We start from the raw sequence: 19,651 nt of genomic DNA, 5'->3' as shown, positions 1-19,651 counted from the left end.
TTCATTAAAAAAATATGTGATGTACTTTTGGTTGATACATGCGATCGCAGGTTTATCCCTTGCGATCGCAGGTATGGTGTTTTGACAGCTAGACATATAAATACAGCCTGATGTCCTTCCATTAACCCTAATTGGTGATTCCTGGCAATTCAGAGGCGATTTTCAGATGTTTTCAAGTGAAGAACGCAGATCTAAAGGATACGATTCGATTCCAAGTCATAGTTTAGTAAGATTTACTGTTTAGGGTTTATTTTCATCGTTAGTAACCCGTTTTTAGCCATGTCAGGCTAAAAACTCAGATTTCAGTTTCGCAAGACGTAACCTTCTCGTATGATTAATCATTAAGCATTATGTTTGACTATGATTATTGTTTAGTTTGATCAGTCTTGTGTTAAATTAAGTGTTTGATTCTGATTTTGATTTTGGTTGGCCACTTGAATTGTTTGTGAATCATTCTAGTCATCTAACTGTTTAGATCCGTAATTGTCTAGATTGATTAGTAAAAGTGACATATATTGGATTAATTCTGAGATTAGGGATAAGTCTAATATGGATTGATCAAACAAGTTTTAACGCCTCCAAGCTTATGAGAGGTATTGAACTTTACTGGGAAATTACACTGTGTCTAATGCAGATTTTCTTTGTTGATCAAGAGCTTGTTTGATTAATTTAGTTAAAAGTTAGGTTTAATTCAAAGAACTTATTTTGATTAAATGATTTTTGTAATAAAGGTCATTAGAGCTTGTTAATGAACCTTAGTATCAGTTTAAACAAGTACATAATCAAATATTGTGTTGAAGGTTAATTATATGATTAGGGGAGTCACCGGGAAACTGGAATTGCTTTCTTATTTGAATTTTCATCACTTTACATTTAGTCATTTTCTTGTCGTTTTCAATTTCTATTGTTCAGTTTTCAGAATAAATTTCCCCCCTTTTTTTATGTTATGGCATTTATCAAGAATTAGTTCATACCTTGCGCAAAGAGGTATAAACGTTAGGACGTGTCCCTGAGGATCCGACCCTACTTACCCGTACTATCTGTTAGTGCAATAGAGCAGTTTATTTTATATTTTATTTGTTTAAAATCGTGTACGATATCGGTTTTAACAAATTGGCGCCGCTGCCGGGGACATGGTAAAACACTAATAGTTTTATGCCAGTATATTCACGTACAGGTAATCTGATTTTTGATCCAGAGATTGAGAAGACTGTTAGGAAGCTTAAGAAGGAGGCAACACTTCGAGAGCAACAAACAGGAACCTCAACCTCACCCATACCACAAGGCACTCCCTTGTGGAACGAACCGGAACATCCATTTCAACCTTTTCCAAAAGCACCACCTACCTCACCCGTTAACAGCCTATTCAAAACCTGCTCTTCATCATCTTCAGACAAACCCGAACTCACAGATTCTTTTGAAACTGAATCAGAATACATCATGAGCGAAAACAGAGATGAAGCTGAAAAAACTCTCCGTGAGTGGGCAACACAAGAGGTTACCCAACAGCCCTTGTGTATCACCTTTCTAGAAGCTCAAAACTTTGAGCTCAAATCCGGTTTAATCCATCTGATGCCCTCGTTTCGAGGCCTTGAGAATGAAGATCCTCATAAATTTCTCAAGGAATTCCATGTTGTCTACTCTGGAATGAAACCCCATGGATTTACTGAAGACCAGATCAAACTAAGGGTGTTTCCTTTCTCCATTCAAGATGCAACAAAGGAGTGGTTGTACAACCTTCCATCTGGTTCAATAACAAGTTGGAATGAACTTGCCAAACTCTTCTTGGAAAAATATTTTCCCGAGGCAAAAGTGTCAAATCTACGCAGGGAAATTTTGGGTGTAAAGCAAGGCAAAAGAGAAGCTCTGCACACTTATTGGGAGCGATTCAAGAAGTTGTTAGTTCGATGCACACAACATGACATTAGTGATTATCAGTTATATTAGTGTTTCTGCGAGGTATTGATACCTATGGAGAGGCGACTAATTAATGCATCTAGTGGAGGGTCACTTTCAGACATGACACCAACGGAGATTAGGGCATTGATAGAAAAGCTGGCCAATGAATCAAAACATTCAGCAACTGAGGAAGAGTGGTACCCGGACCATCCAAGAGGAGTTAAAGAGATGAGCAACGCCCACCTGGAATCCCAGATTTCAGAATTGACTAAAGCTGTCCTTTTTTTTGACAAAAGAAAAGGGTATCGAACCAAAGGTCAAACCTTGCGGAATCTACTGCAAAACCGAGCATCCAACTGACATGTACCCAATACTTCAAGAAGATAATGAGTCTGTGCAAGCTGTGGGAGGATTTCAACAAATGCCATTTGATCAGGATCGCAATAACCAAGCCTGGGGAGGGCCTCCAAATAACAACTTCCAGCCAGGACCTCAACAGAACTTTCAGCAAAGAAACCAATATCAAGCTCCACTCGGGTTTCAACAACATTTTCAGCATAATCAGCACCCAATCAATTTTCAGCAACCACCTGTTCAGTCACAAGCTAGTAGTTCCAGCATGTCTTTGGAAGACATAGTTAAAAGTCTTGCAACCAGTACCCAAGCTTTCCAGAATGAAACAAAGTCTAGCATCAAAAATCTAGAACAACAGGTATTGCAACTCGCGAACTCAATGAGCAAATTAGAGGCACAGACACAAGGAAAATTCCCATCTCAGACTGAGAAGAACCCAATGCACAATGCTTGTGTTGTCACCCTCAGAAGTGGTAAAAACTACAAGGGACTAGATCAGCAAGAATATGAGGAAGAGGAGATCGTGGTTGAGCAAGAATCTGAGGCAACTGAAGAGGTGTAGAAAAAAGACAAACCTGTTGAAGCTAAAGTGAAAATTACCCTACCTCCTTTTCCCTCAAGACTGAAAAACACAAAAAAAGAAAAGGAAGATAAAGAGATTATGGATTTCTTCAGAAAAGTTGAGCTAAATATTCCCCTTCTTGATGCAATTAAACAGCTTCCCCGATATGCTAAATTTTTAAAAGAGTTATGTACTTCAAAAAGGAAACTAAAAGGAAATGAAACAGTTAAAGTAAGCGAGAATGTTTCAGCTGTTTTATAAAAAGGCTACCCCCAAAGTGTAAGGATCCAGGAGTGTTTACTATTCCTTGCAAGTTGGGGAACCTTTCAGTGCCAAGAGTTATGTTGGATCTATGAGCTTTTATAAATGTTTTGCCATATTCACTTTTTAAAACTATCGGGGTAGGGCCTTTAAAAAGAACTGGAGTCGTCATTGAGTTAGCTGATCATTCTTTGGTGCACCCAAAATGTATGCTGGAAGATGTTTTGGTTCAAGTGAATGAACTCATATTCCCAGTTGATTTCTATGTTTTGGATATGGGAGATGACGACTCACCAAACACAGATTCCATTCTTTTGGGGAGACCATTTTTAAAAATTGTCAAAACCAAAATAGATGTTTATGATGGTACCCTTTCAATGGAACTTGATGGTAAAGTTATCAACTTCAATATTTATGATGCCATGCATTACCCTGATGATGTTTCAGCTCTTAATTTTATTGATGTAATTGAACCATTAACTGCAGAATATTTTGAAATTGCTAACCATGAGTCACTAGCATTAGTGCTCCACAAAAATTTGTCTATTAATGCAGCTCAGGTTATACCAAAAAGTTATTTGGTTGATTAAGAACTTCAAGAGATGGTAGCCCATATGGATCAGCAGAAAAAGTTGAGGTATGGTACCTAAACTCTCAAATTACCAATTTCTAACTCCAAGCTTTTTCCTTCTGTAGTTCAAGCTCCCATCTTGGAGCTGAAGACACTTTCAGAACACTTGAAATATGCATATATTGGGGAAAAAGAAACACTACCAGTTATCAAATCTAACAAGCTGTCAAAAAAAGAAGAATTCGAGCTGATCGTAATTTTGAAGGAGTACAAGACAACAATTGGGTGGACTATCGCAGACATCAAAGGACTCAGCCCATCTCTCTGCATGCACAAAATATTGATGGAAGAGGATTATAAGCCATCACGAGAAGCCCAACGCAGACTAAACCCACCAATGATGGAGGTGGTTAAGAAAGAATTCATGAAGTTACTAAATGTTGGAATGATATACCCACTTTCAGACAGCAAGTGGGTCAGCCCAGTTCAAGTTGTTCCCAAGAAGGCTGGTGTAACAGTGGCAGAGAACGAAGAAGGAGCATTGGTTCCAACTCGAGTTCAGAACGGATGGCGCGTGTGTATTGACTACGGAAAATTAAACACAACCACCCAGAAAGATCATTTTCCGCTCCCATTCATAGACCGGTTGCTAGAGAGGCTTGATGGAAAATCTCATTACTGTTGCTTGGATGGATTTTCAGGTTTCCACCAGATTCCAGTTGCACTAGAAGATCAGGAGAAAACAACTTTCACCTGCCGCTTCGGGGCGTTCGCGTATAGACGTATGCCCTTTGGACTTTGCAACGCACCCACTACCTTTCAAAGGTGTATGGTTAGTATTTTTTTTTTAGTATGTCGAAAATATCATAGAAGTCTTCATGGATGATTTCACCGTCTATGGAGACTCCTTTGATAGTTGTTTGAAAAATCTTACAAAAATTTTACAAAGATGTATAGAAACAGACCTGGTCTTAAATTTTAAAAAAAATGTCACTTTATGGTTGACCAAGGTCTGATTCTTGGACATATTGTTTCAAAAAGAGGTTTAGAAGTCGAAAAATCAAAAATTGATGTTATAAAGAGCTTATCATACCCGAAGAATGTTCGGAAAGTGCGTTCCTTTCTTGGTCATGCAGGGTTTTACATGAGGTTTATAAGAGATTTTTCAAAGATATCAGTTCCATGTGCCAGCTACTACAAAAAGATGTTCAATTCGACTTCAATGAAGATTGCAAGAAGGCTTTTGATGTGCTGAAAAATATCCTTATATCTGTCCCCCATCATTCAGCCCTCATATTGGAGTTTACCATTCGAGATAATGTGTGACGCCAGTAACACTGCTATTGGAGCTGTTCTGGGACAGAGAAGAGACTGGGTCCCACACGTTATATATTATGCATCAAAGACCTTGGATAATTCCCAAGAAAACTACTCCACCACAGAAAAGGAGTTGCTGTCAACTGTCTTTGCATTGGAAAAATTCAGACAATACTTGTTGGGGACGAAAGTTATAATCTTTTCTGATCACGCAGCCATCCGGTACCTTCTAGCCAAGAAAGACTCAAATCCAAGATTGATTAGATGGATTTTTCTGCTACAGGAGTTGACATACAGATTAGGGACAATAGTGGGAGAGAAAATTTGGTAGCTGATCATTTGAGCCGACACACCCCGCCTGAAGACCCGACACCAATCCGTGAAACATTTCCTGACGAGTATCTATTTGCTATTCATAACCCTCTTTGGTTTGTTGATATAGTAAATTATTTGGTTTCAAGAGAACTCCCTTCAGATCTTACCCGAGCCCAAAAAGATAAAATAAAGAAGGAGACGAAAAGATATGTTTGGGACGAGCCATATCTATGGAAACACTGTGCTGATCAGGTGATTAGAAGATGTGTACCTCAAGATGAAGTCAAGTCAATCCTAAATTTCTGCCATTCAGAAGCTTGTGCAGGGAATTATGGTCCACAACGAACTGCACGTAAGGTCTTGGACAACGGTCTTTATTGGCCTCATATTTTTCGCGACTTTTTCTGTTTTACAAAACTTGTGAAAGGTGCCAAATGACTGGGTCTTTGACATCTCGTAATCAAATGCCACTTACTCCAATCTTGGTGTGTGAAAATTTTGATGTTTGTGGTAAAGATTTCATGGGTCTGTTTCCGCCATCTTTTGGGTTTGTGTACATCTTACTTGCTGTGGATTACGTGTCCAAATGGGTCGAGGCAAAGGCTACACCAACAGACGATGCCAAGGTTGTAGTTGATTTTATCTAGACGAATATATTTGCTAGATTTGGGACTCCAAAGGCCATTATTAGTGATCGAGGCACTTACTTCTGCAACCGTACCCTCGAAGTAGTCCTCAAGAAATATGGTGTCACACATCGGGTATCCACAGCATATCACCCGCAAATGAATGGGCAGGATGAAGCTTCAAACAGACATATCAAGGGCATTATAGAGAAAACCATCAACCCATTCAAGAGCATCGAGCTTATTGGGATGTCAAAAAGTTAAACATGGGCATGGATGAAGCTGGTAAGAAAAGAAGATTGGATATCCAAGAGTTAGAAGAAATTAGGAATGATGCCTATGATAATGAAGCAATTTACAAGGACAAGATGAAAGCATTTCATGACAAGATGATTTCTCGAAAGGCATTCGTTACCGGTCAAAAGGTACTCTTATATCACTCTCGTTTCAAACTTATATCCGGTAAATTGAGGTCTCGTTGGGTGGGATCTTTTGTTGTTACCAACATGTTTGATCATGGTGCTATAGAAATAAAGAGTGAACAAACAGAAAAGATTTTTAACGTTAATGGTCACCATATCAAACCATTTTAGGAAGGGTTTCAGGTTACAAATGAAGAAGTGGAGGTAGTCGCGGTCCCGACTTACCGCAATTGAGGAAACCAAGTAACAACGTCGAGCCAACGACAGTAAAAATGGGCAGCTTGCCGGGAGGCAACCTGGGCGTTTGTTTTGGTTTTTGTTTTTACACACTTCTTTTTATTTTTGTGTGTTTTAGCTACTTAGGTCGTCCCTTTTTAACCAACTCGTGTTTTTAAAATAAGAAGTAGCAAAGAGAATTTGAAAAAAGTTGAAATATACAATTATGGTGGAACCTGCGACCGCAAGCCCAGTCTTTGCAATCGCAGGTTATGCATTTCTGATCGTAGCACATCATCGAGGTTTTTTTAGGGCATTTTTTTACGAAAATAGACAACCTGCGATCACAGGTTTTATCCTTGCGATCGCATGTATCTTTTTTTTATAAAAAAAAATCATTTTTCACAAACCTGCGATCGCGGGTTTTATCCTTGCGATCGCATGTATCTTGTTATTTATCTGTATCGTTTTTGAAAAAAAAATTGCCATTTTACACAAACCTGTGATCGCAGGTTCTCCCCTTGCGATCGTAGGTACGCATTTACTGTTATATGACCGTTGCTTTTACCTCGAAAAATGTGCCATTGAGTCAAAAAGTCAAACCTGCGATCGCAGGTACCCTCCTTTGCGGTCATAGGTTGTGTCTCTGTGTATATATACCGATCACAACCTCATTTTTAACCACCACACTCCAAAAATTTTCTCTGAAATTCACTGCATTTCGAGTTTTTTCACCCAAATCGCTTGTTTTTTTGTCCAAATCACGCAAATACGGTATCACTCTCTTTTATTTTACTCCTAAAACATGTATACGGTAACGAGATCATCATTTCACGGTTGAAATTCTCAAAAAATCTCATTTTGTTCCTTTTGAAATTTTGTAACACCGTGAATTTCAAAATAATTTTTCGCATAATATAAAAACATTTTCATTTAATTTTCATAAAAACATCAATGTTTTAAGACTCCAATCCATATCATACAAAAATCCCAAGATCACATATCATAAAAATCCCATGTGTGTGTACTGATCAAGCCGGCGCCTTCCCACGGTCATCACTAGTACCTGGAACAATAAACACCAACACTGTAAGCACAAAGCTTAGTGAGTTCCCCAAAATACCACACATAACACATATTAGCCACTCGAGGCTATAACTCTGTGGGTCCGTAGACCCTACTCTGTGAACCCACTGGTTCTAACTCTGGGAACCTTCCGGTTCCAACTCTATAAACATGCACATCATAAATCACATAGAAATAATGCAGTACAACACATATCATACATATAGCATACAATTACTCTATCACATAACTCTGATTACCTACTCAAGGTAAAGTATAGTGAGAAGACTCACCTCGAATATCTCGATAACTCGTGAATCCCGAAAATCACTCGTGCTCGATCCTCCAAGCTATAATCCTCCTATAACATCATATATCTCTAATTAACACTTTTACCACTAAGGTTGACTACCCCTATCAAGTCAACACCGGTCAACTCTGGTCAACGGTCAACTTTGACCGGACTCGGCGAGTGCACTAGAGCGACTCGGCGAGTCTATACGTGTTCACTGACTCCCTAGGATCCTCTTTTGACACGTCGAGTACACCCCTAACTCGACGAGTTCCACCTGGCATGAATCGCGGGGCCACCACGACTCAACTCGCCGAGTCCCAAGAACAACTCGGCGAGTTCCAGCTCGACTCAGTCCACCTGTCAACCCTCTCTAACTCTCCCTGACTCACTGAGTCAACCCTTAACTCGGCAAGACCACTCGTTGAGTGGTTAGGACAATCTTCATGCTACTCGCCAAGTCTGTTCTTCGGACTCGGCGAGTCCATGCCATGCATCGACTCAATCTCGCTTCTGAGGTTAGATCCGCTCCAACAACTCATAGATCTAGCCCTCCCAAGCACATTCATCACGTAAAGTCACAATCTTGGCTACCATGCAACGCCTACAAGGCTTCTTTTGATGAAATGACATCTAAAATGGTAACCTAAGTCTCCAACTCAAAAGGAAAGGCATAAAGCATGGCATTTAGGACTCTCTGGACCTACTAAGGTCCAGATCTAGGTACCGTTTCCCCATGGGACCTCTCATACTCCAAATACAAGGCAAACAAGGCATGAAGAAACCCTAGATTTGGCCATATCAAGAAAAACACGAGAATAAGCTCTGAATGATACCTCAATTAGCTTCCTCTGCCGAAATGGGAGTAGATCTACGCTCCCCAACTCCCCTAGCTTGGCCTTCCTCTTCCTTTCTTGCAATACACACAAAAATGGTGAATAATGGCCTCTTATCTCACTCACAAGAACTCTCAGCTGCTCTGGTGCTCTCAAGGTCGAAGGTAGCCGCAATGAAGGGCCATAAGGTCCTTTAAATAGGGCTCAGGACCGGGAAATTAGGGTTTCATTAAACAGCGCGGACTCGCCGAGTCCATTCCTTGGACTCGCCGAGTCCAGGCGCGAACCCGCGTCCAAAACCGCGATCCTACTTGGTGAGTTTGAGCCCCAACTCGCCGAGTCCCCTCACAAAACACCAAAAATATATGAATAAATAATACCTGGGGTTCCGGGCTATTACAATTCTCCCCCACTAGAACTAGACTTCGCCATCGAAGTCTTGCTCTGCAAATAACTCCGGATGCTGCTCACGCATCTCACACTCCGGCTCCCAGGTCATCTCGGACCCCTTTCGATGATGCCACTGAACCAAAACCAAGGGTACCTCCTTGTTCCTCAGAACCTTGATTTTCCTATCTCTGATGGCCACTGGTCTCTCAGCATAATTCAGGCTCGCATCCACCTGAATATCCTCTAATGGAACCACTGCCGACTCATCGGCTATACACTTCCTCAGCTGCGACACATGGAAAGTGTCGTGAATCTGCCCCAACTCTGCTGGCAAATCCAAACGATAGGCTACCCGGCCTACCATCGCGATCACTCGGAAAGGACCAATATATCGGGGCCCCAACTTGCCCTTCTTCCTGAATCGAATCACTCCTTTCCAAGGAGAGACCTTCAGGAGTACAAGGTTGCCAACCCAGAACTCAAGCTCGGATCGGCGTCTGTCTGCATAACTCTTCTGTCGGCTCTGAGCGGTCAACAACCTCTGTCTGACCTGCTGGATCTGCTCTGACGTTTGAAGCACGATCTCTGTATTGCCCATTACCCGCTGTCCAACCTCTCCCCAACAAATGGGGGTCCGACACCTCCTCCCATACAACACCTCAAAGGGTGGCATACCAATGCTCGAATGATGGCTGTTGTTGTAGGAAAACTCTGCCAAGGGAAAATATGCATCCCAACTACCACCGAAATCCATCACACATGCCCGAAGCATGTCCTCGAGCGTCTGAATCGTCCGCTCACTCTGACCGTCTGTCTGGGGATGATATGCGGTACTAAAATGCAGTCTAGTACCCAACTCCTCATGAAACTTCTTCCAGAATCTGGAAGTGAAGCGCACACCACGGTCTGAAATAATCGAGATCGGCACCCCATGCCGAGATACCACTTCCCTCACATACACCTCCGCCAATTTCTCTGCTGAAGAACTCTCGCTAATAGCAAGGAAGTGAGCGCTCTTCGTCAATCTGTCCACAATCACCCAAATTGCATCAACTCCTCTGGTAGTCCTTGGCAATTTGGTGATGAAATCCATAGTGATCCGTTCCCACTTCCATTCGGGAACCTCCAATGGCTGCAACTTACAATGCGGCCTTTGGTGCTCGGCCTTAACCCTACGGCAGGTCAAGCACCTCTCAACATACCACGCGACATCCCTCTTCATACAGGGCCACCAATACTCCTTTATTAGATCCAAATACATCTTAGTGGCCCCCGGATGGATCGAGAATTTCGACCGATGAGCCTCCTCCATCAAAATGATACGCGTTCCTCCCACAAACGGCACCCAGATACGCCCCTGAAATGTCATAAGCCCCCGACCATCGGTAACGAACTCTGAAACCAAACCAACAACTCGTTCCCTCTTTTGCATCTCAGGTTGCACAGCTTCGGCCTGTGCCCCACGAATGGCGTCCAACACTGGAGCTATCACGGTCAATCTCAAACATACATCCCGCAGCGGGGTGCTCTCCGCCCTGCGGCTCAATGCATCGGCTACCACATTAGCCTTGCCTGGGTGGTACAGGATCTCACAATCATAATCCTTGACCACATCCAACCACCTTCTCTGACGCATATTTAGGTTGGGCTGATCCATCAAATACTTCAGACTCTTATGGTCCGTGTATATCGTACACCGAACCCCATACAAGTAGTGACGCCAAATCTTGAGGGCGAACACCACCGCCCCCAATTCTAGATCATGGGTGGGATATCTCGTCTCATGAGGCTTCAGCTGCCTCGATGCATATGCTATCACATGCCCTCTCTGCATCAGCACCGCTCCCAACCCCAAAATCGATGCATCACAGTATACCACAAAGTCCTCCATCCCTTCCGGGAGGGCTAACACCGGGGCTTCGCACAACCTTTTGCGAAGTGTCTCAAAGGAGGCCTGCTGCTCGGGGCCCCATGAAAAACCAACACTCTTCCGGGTCAACCTGGTGAGTGGCACTGCGATTTTAGAGAAATCCTTGATAAATCTCCGATAATACCCCGCCAACCCTAGGAAACTCCTGATCTCGGAGGGTGACCTCGGCACCTCCCAACTCATCATCGCCTCAACCTTGGCCGGATCAACCAATATCCCTTCCTGGTTAACGAGATGTCCTACGAACTGGACCTCCCGCAACCAGAAATCACACTTGGAGAATTTGGCATAAAGCCTCTCCGATCTCAGAACTCCGAGAACCTCTCTCAAATGCTCCTCATGCTGCTCTCTAGATCTCGAATATACCAGAATGTCGTCAATAAATACAATCACCGACTGATCCAGCATCAGCCTGCACACTCGGTTCATGAGATCCATGAACACTGCCGGGGCATTGGTGAGCCCGAAAGGCATCACCACAAACTCATAATGCCCATAACGTGTCCTGAACGCTGTCTTCTGGACGTCCTCATCCCGCACCCTCACCCGATGATATCCAGACCTCAAATCAATCTTGGAGAACCAAGATGCTCCCTGCAACTGATCGAATAAATCGTCGATCCTCGGCAACGGGTAACGGTTCTTGACCGTCAGCTTGTTCAGCTCCCGGTAATCAATGCACATCCGGTGTGAACCATCCTTCTTCTTGACGAACAGGATAGGCGCTCCCCACGACGAGCTGCTCGGCCGAATAAACCCCTTCCCCAGCAGCTCCTGAAGCTGCGAGGATAACTCTTGCATCTCTAGAGGTGCAAGGCGATAAGGCACCTTAGCGATAGGCGCGGCCCTCGGAACCAAATCGATACTGAACTCCACTTGCCTCACAGGAGGCACACCCGGCAACTCCTCGGGAAATACATCCGGAAACTCATGCACTACCGGAACCTCCTCAACTGACCTCGGCCTCTCGGAATCCATCCGCGCATCCATCACATATGCCACAAAACCCTTACAGCCCTGCTGTAGACATTGCCTCGTCCTAGCGGCCGAACAAAACGCTGATCCTGAACGTGTACCCTCTCCGTACACCGAAAGAACTCCCCCACTAGGGTCTCGTATGGTCACCAGCTATCGCTCGCAGTCAATAACCGCACTGAATCTGCTCAACCATTCCATGCCTACAATGACACAGACATCACCCATCGTAATAGGAACCAGATCAATCGGGAACTCAACACCGAAAATCTCAACTACGCACCCTCGGAGAACCTCTGTGGCATATATCACCCTCTCATCAGCTATGGAAACTCTCAGAGGCCGACTCAACGCCTCACGACTAACACTGATATGCTGACTAAAAGCCAAAGATACAAAAGACCGACTCGCACCCGAGTCAAATAACACCAAGGCAGGTACAGAATTCACAAGAAAAGTACCTACGCATAACATAATATAAGCATAATATCTCAACATCAAAATAAATACACGAAAGAATACATACCAGCCACGACATCGGGCGTTGCGCGGACCTCCTCCGCAGTCAGCTGAAAAGCTCTCCCTCGTGCCCTCGGCGCCTTGGCCTTCATTGGCCGACTCTCGGTAGCTCTGATGGCGGCAGGGGCAGATCCCTGAGATGCTCCCTGAGATGATCCTCGCAACTACGGACACTCTTCTTTCCGGTGTCCAGTCTGATTGCAGTGAAAACACACCGCAAACCCCTTGGGGGAGTCCTTGGCCATGTGACCCTCCTTGCCACACTTGTAGCAAGATCCCGCTCTACAGACTCCATCATGACCCTTGCCACACTTCCCACAAGTGCAGCCCTTCTGGCTCCCTGGTTTGGGATCAGCGGGCTTGGCCCGCTTGGCTGCCGGCTGAGACTGTGCCGGTCGCCGATCCCTCCCCTGAGACTCCGCCTCCTCCTTGGCCTGAGTCTCTAGCTCAATCTCCCTTTTTCGGGCATTTGCCTGAAGCTCGGCAAATGTCCGGTACGAGGAGTTCGCCACAAACTCCTGAATGTCTCTCCTCAAAATACTCAGATATCGGCTCATACGTGCCCGCTCAGTGGACACGTGCTCAGGGCAGAACATCGCCCTCTCATGGAACATCCTGGTAATCGCCGTAACAGACTTAGTACCCTGCTTGAGGGTCAGAAACTCCTGGGCCAAACGCTCCTTCTCCACCTGGGGAACGTACTCATCTCGGAACATGGCAGTGAACCTCTCCCAGGTCACTGCCGCAAGCTCAGCAGGTGTAAAGTGCGCCGTCACAAACTTCCACCAGTTCTTCGCTCCCAAGCGAAGCTGGTTCAGCGCGAACCGAACCTTCAAATGCTCAGGAGATGAGCAAGTGAAGAAACACCCCTCTATGTCAGAAATCCACCTTATAGCTGCCACCGGGTCCTGGGTCCCATCAAACTCTGGCGGTTTTGTGTTGCTGAACTCCCGGAACAGCAACGCATCACCACCTTGCGGCCTCGCGGCAGCAATAGCTGCGGTGGCCGCTGCAACAGCAGCCTCAGAAAGAGCGGCATAACGCTCGTCAAAGGTCTCAATCAGCATGGTCGTAATAGACCCGAACATCTCTGGTATCTCTGCCCTGATGGCCGCAGCCACCTCCTCGTGGATGATCCGGCGGATCTCCTCATCACTAGTCTCACTGCTCTCAGGCATCAGACGTGTCCTCACCATGATCTACCTCTGAAATACAACATAGGATAAATTAGAATCCATTCGAGCATACTCACACTCGACAACCCATCCCTCCTTGATCCTTGGTATTCCAAAGATTCTACTTGGGTTGTACTCCGCCCCGGTGCTTTCAGTAGTACGGGTCCAATACTACTGTCCGCGCCGTATCAGAATACACCCCAAGTCCTCCTCTTCGGATCCCAATTTCCAAGTACTCTATCATGCACAATCCACTCTCTAACAAATCTCTCATAAGCCCCTCGCTGCTACCTACTCACTCTCAAGCATCTCATAGCAGCTCACCTCTCCCTAGGCTAAGGCATCACAAATCAGGCCACTCTAGTCCTAATAGGAGTACCTAGCCTACTCTAGCATGTGAATACATCATATCAATATTAATATCTCATAACATGAGGGTATTTTGGGAAATCACCGTTCGGGCGCGGACTGATCGTACACACAACTCTACTCTGCGTTTTTCCAAAAATCTTTTACTCTTTTTGAAAATACTTCTCAAATCCTCAGTTTGAGTTCAAATACGCCCGAAGGTGTACTCGAATCCCTCAAACCAAGACTCTGATACCAACTTGTAACACCATGAATTTCAAAATAATTTTTCGCATAGTATAAAAACATTTTCATTTAATTTTCATAAAAACATCAATGTTTTAAGACTCCAATCCATATCATACAAAAATCCCAAGATCACATATCATAAAAATCCCATGTGTGTGTACTGATCAAGCCGGTGCCTTCCCACGGTCATCACTAGTACCTGAAACCATAAACACCAACACTGTAAGCACAAAGCTTAGTGAGTTCCCCAAAATACCACACATAACACATATTAGCCACTCGAGGCTATAACTCTGTGGGTCCGTAGACCCTACTCTGTGAACCCACTGGTTCTAACTCTAGGAACCTTCCGGTTCCAACTCTATAAACATGCACAGGATAAACCACATAGAAATAATGCAGTACAACACATATCATACATATAGCATACAATTACTCTATCACATAACTCTGATTACCTACACAAGGTAAAGTATAGTGAGAAGACTCACCTCGTATATCTCGATAAATCGTGAATCCTGGAAATCACTCGTGCTCGATCCTCCGAGCTATAATCCTCCTATAACATCATGTATCTCTAATTAACACTTTTACCACTAAGTTTGACTACCCCTATCAAGTCAACACTGGTTAACTCTAGTCAACGGTCAACTTTGACCGGACTCGGCGAGTGCACTAGAGCGACTCGGCGAGTCTATACGTGTTCACTGACTCCCTAGGATCCCCTTTTGACACGCTGAGTACACCCCTAACTCGACGAGTTCCACCTGGCATGAATCGCGGGGCCACCACGACTCAACTCGCCGAGTCCCAAGAACAACTCGGCGAGTTCCAGCTCGACTCAGTCCACCTGTCAACCCTCTCTAACTCTCCCTGACTCACTGAGTCAACCCTTAACTCGGCAAGACCACTCGCTGAGTGGTTGGGACAATCTTCATGCTACTCACCGAGTCTGTTCTTCGGACTCGGCGAGTCCATGCCATGCATCGACTCAATCTTGCTTTTGTGGTCAGATCCGCTCCAACAACTCATAGATCTAGCCCTCCCAAGCACATTCATCATGTAAAGTCACAATCTTGGCTACCATGCAACGCCTACAAGGCTTCTTTTGATGAAATGACATCTAAAATGGTAACCTAAGTCTCCAACTCAAAAGGAAAGGCATAAAGCATGGCATTTGGGACTCTCTGGACCTACTAAGGTCCAGACCTAGGTACCGTTTCCCCATGGGACCTCTCATACTCCAAATACAAGGCAAACAAGGCATGAAGAAACCCTAGATTTGGCCATATCAAGAAAAACACGAGAATAAGCTCTGAATGATACCTCAATTAGCTTCCTCTGCCGAAATAGGAGTAGATCTAAGCTCCCCAACTCCCCTAGCTTGGCCTTCCTCTTCCTTTCTTGCAATACACACAAAAATGGTGAATAATGGCCTCTTATCTCACTCACAAGAACTCTCAGCTGCTCTGGTGCTCTCAAGGTCGAAGGTAGCCGCAATGAAGGGCCATAAGGTCCTTTAAATAGGGCTCAGGACTGGGAAATTAGGGTTTCATTAAACAGCGCGGACTCGCCGATTCCATTCCTTGGACTCGCCGAGTCCAGGTGCGAACCCGCATCCAAAACCGCGATCCTACTCGGCGAGTTTGATCCCCAACTCGCCGAGTCCCCTCACAAAACACCAAAAATATATGAATAAATAATACCTGGGGTTCCGGGCTGTTACAAATTTGCTCCTAACGCAATTCAGAAGAGATTCATCTGAACGGAATTTCAAAAATGAAAAAAAAATTCGGCACGAAAAATATACTACTGCTCAGCGCACAGTCAAGTATCTTCGTTCTGAAACTGAATTTTTGTTTTTGTTATATATTTGTGCTTATAATTACTTTTGTTTGATTACTATTTTTTTTATTATCTGGAAATTGTGCCTTCCTTGTCACGCTTTTGACCTGAAAATTTTGTTAAAAAAAAGTTTTTATTTTGTCTTTTTATTAAAAAAAGTGCCCCCTAGATCATCTCGTCCACGCAGATAGGGTGACGCCCCAGAGTCGCCATACACTGTCTTGGTGGACAATGTTACTGTAGATTTAGGTTCATAGGCTACACTTGAAAGTTACCATCGGCTTATTGATCGTGAGATCATGCCATAGGCCTGGGCCCTAGCCGCACACTTATGCAGGAACTCCATATTTATGATGGTGTTCGCGCGCTTTTTGCCAATATTGGTTGGGAGCGTCTATTATTTGCAAACTATTCCACTTGTCCCTTACTGACCCGCGAGTTTTTAGCTACCCTGAGCGAGGTGAACCATGAGGGAAATTTTGCTTTTCGCATTTTTAGTACCCCTCGCACTCTTCATATAGACCAATTATGTACTATCTTTCATACCACTATCACTAGTTTATCCCAACTCACTCCTGCTTTTGACGTCCGCGAGTTATGGTACTCCATCATTGGTTTGGAGAATTATGATTCGGCTGCATCCGTCCAGACTAGCATCGTACACCCTATTCTTAAAATTGCATTGAAAATTATATGCAATATCATTTATGCACAGCTTGAGACTACCAAAGCTGGCAAAGCTGAGCTTTTCATTTTGTGGTGCGTGGTCACCGGTTTACACCGCCCGCATTTTGGTGATATTATCACCAAACGGTTTCACAGAGTTATCGGCCTTCTCACCGGCGGTGCCATTCGTTATGATGGTCTTATTAGTATCACTACCCACTCCCTTGTGGAGCAATTCCCTCCCGGGTACACTTTCTTTCAGGCTGAGTCCTCCCGTTTGACCATGCAGAACCTTCGGGATATGCACATGCTTCGTACTGCCCCAGGTGGGTATGTTTGGTTGCGGGATTGCTCCACTTACTTCAAGGTCGTTGGCCCTGATGTCATCGCCCTAGCAGATCCCATTGGCGACACTATGTGGGTTCTCTCGTCGAACATTCCACCACCTCCTCACCCACGTAGGGCACATCAGGTCAGACAGCCACAGTCTGATCGACCATCTTCGTCTACTCAGCACCCAGACTACGCAGACACCACACCTGTTTCCTTTAGCTAGCCTGATCCCATGCAGACTGACTTTCAGGATCAGCCACCACCCACTCCGCCATCTCACCCTGACCCAAACTCCCCCTTCACTTACCAGCATTATCTTGACCTCCGTCAGGATATTGCTTCTCTTCAGCAGACTATGACTGGTCTCTGCCTCGATTACCAGCTATATAGCACTCGGGTTACCGGTTATCATGACGAGCTCTTAGGTTTGCATGACGATTTCGACACTTTCCGCGACGATTTCTTCCGTCGCTATGCACCCCCTTCTGAGTAGTCGTCTTTCACTCCTCCCTACGCATTGAGGACAATGCTTAATTTTAAGCTTAGGGAGGGGATTTACTATCCTTTTTGTAAACAAGTTTTTATTTTGGTTTAAAAAAAATTAAAAATTAAAAAATCCAAAAAGATTTTTCATTTATATTTCTTTCTATTTCTTCCTAGTTTTTTTCTAAAATATTTCATTTTATTGCATTTTCCATTTGCATGAAAAAAAAATGTACGAGATGATGACACTCTTTACATATGATAGCTCCATGAAGTGGGATATATTAAGAATGATAAATGAGAAAACTCCAAAACAATCTGAATGTTGTTGGAAGTGTAGAATCAGCTGTCATAACCAGGGGATCCAAACACCATGACTCGAGACCCCAGCCTTAGATAATAAAAAAAATGGCGTACTGAAACGTTTTTGGGCGGTAATAACAGCTCTAGGATGATTTGCTTATTAATGTTTAAAAAGAGTCTTTATCGACAACTCTGAACCCATAGAACATTGCCCTATTTGTTGACACGCGTTACCCTAGCAGTAGTAGAGAGCTTAAGTATCAGATCCACACAGTCAAAATGAAGAAAGGGTACAACGTTATATCCAATACCCAAATCAAAGAATTTCAAGCACTCAATTGAAGAAACTTCAAGAAATTCTTTAAAAAAAGGATTGAAGAAATCAAGTTCAAAACGAAGTGTAAATCAAAGTTCAATCAAGTTAGAAGCCGTTCCAAAGTTACATCTAACGAATAAAGAACTGTGTGATATGATACTTGTGGCTCTCGAAAAAGTGAAAGCATAGAGCTTGGGCTCCTACAGGGGTTGGCCCTTGCTGCTTTGGCGAAAGCTGATTTGGTCATCCGGGTTCTTAAGGATGCGTCGATTCTGATTCTTGGCCATCTAGTCTTAAGGACATGAGATCCGGACTATGTTATTTTCGCTCATAAAGCTAATTAAGGTACAAAGTTTAAATAAAACTCGAGTTGAACTATTGGGTTACACCGTTTGTGGTATTCCTTACTTTGGGAGTCTGTGATACATGAAAGATAGCGGGATGGTTGCTTTGGTGTTAATGATTGGAGCCCATTATCGATGTAAAGTCTGATCGTAAAAAAAACACACACACATGCTTTATTTTAATTGTTTGTTCTTCATTTGCATACTATTTTAGTTCATTGTTCATTTTCTTTATCTTTGCATGCATTTGTTTTATGTTTAGCTTTGATAGTTTTTATTATTGTTAGGTTTTCGTTTCTTTTAGTTGATGTGTGTCTAGGTTAACCCGTTGTTGCCTTTAGACCCAATTTCATTTCTATAGTTATCGTTTCCTTACTTGAGGGCAAGTAAGGTCTAAGCTTGGGGAGGTTTGTTAGATGCATTTTATATGCATCTTTTAGCATAATTTCCTACGCATTTCATTATAACAAGCTAACTAATTCCCGATTATTCCTATGTATTTTGTGTTTCATGATTATTTTGTAGAATGCCCGTACTGCTTACGTTTGTTATGATTTTTCAGGGCCATTTGGAGCACATGGATGATTGCGCAAGTTCGGGATGCGTTTGTGGATTCTTTGGAGCTTAATTGGAGTTTATATTAAGGAGGGATGTCGGGAAATGATCAGGAACTGTTTGAAAGGAGGAACGACGACCAAAAGAGCCAAAAGAAGAAGCTTGCGATTGCAGGCTTTCTCCTTCCGATCGTAGTTTCTCTTTGCGGTCGCAGGTTATGATCACTGGTTGCTTACGAGGATTTGTCGAGCCAAAAAAATCATCAGTTGAGAAAAGGAGATACTTACGATTGCAGGTTGTGCCCTTGCGATCGCAGGTTGGTCAAATTACGTTGAAATAGCAACGTACTTCATTAAAAAATTATGTGATGTACTTTTGGTTGATACATGCGATCGTAGGTTTACCCCTTGCGATTGCAGGTATGGTGTTCTGACAGCTAGACATATAAATACAACCTGATATCCTTCCATTAACCCTAATTGGT

The 19,651-nt window shown here is 43.7% G+C and overlaps 1 protein-coding gene across 1 annotated transcript; it reads left to right on the top strand.

Annotated features, from left to right (window-relative positions):
* Positions 1 to 3,285: 3,285 nt before the first annotated feature.
* On the top strand, positions 3,286 to 4,902 carry LOC145066755 (uncharacterized). Its single transcript, XM_079014028.1, has 3 exons — positions 3,286 to 3,649; positions 3,773 to 4,429; positions 4,658 to 4,902. The coding sequence occupies exons 1-3, from the start codon at positions 3,286 to 3,288 to the stop codon at positions 4,900 to 4,902; spliced, it is 1,266 nt and encodes a 421-aa protein (XP_078870154.1).
* The last annotated feature ends 14,749 nt before the right edge of the window (positions 4,903 to 19,651 follow it).

This window comes from Lactuca serriola, chromosome 8 (assembly GCF_051521515.1).
Source record: "Lactuca serriola cultivar US96UC23 chromosome 8, Lser_US96UC23_V15, whole genome shotgun sequence".
Classification (NCBI taxonomy): Eukaryota; Viridiplantae; Streptophyta; class Magnoliopsida; order Asterales; family Asteraceae; genus Lactuca; species Lactuca serriola.
Note: the sequence above shows the minus strand (reverse complement) of the source record. Positions and strands in the feature narration are given on the sequence as shown.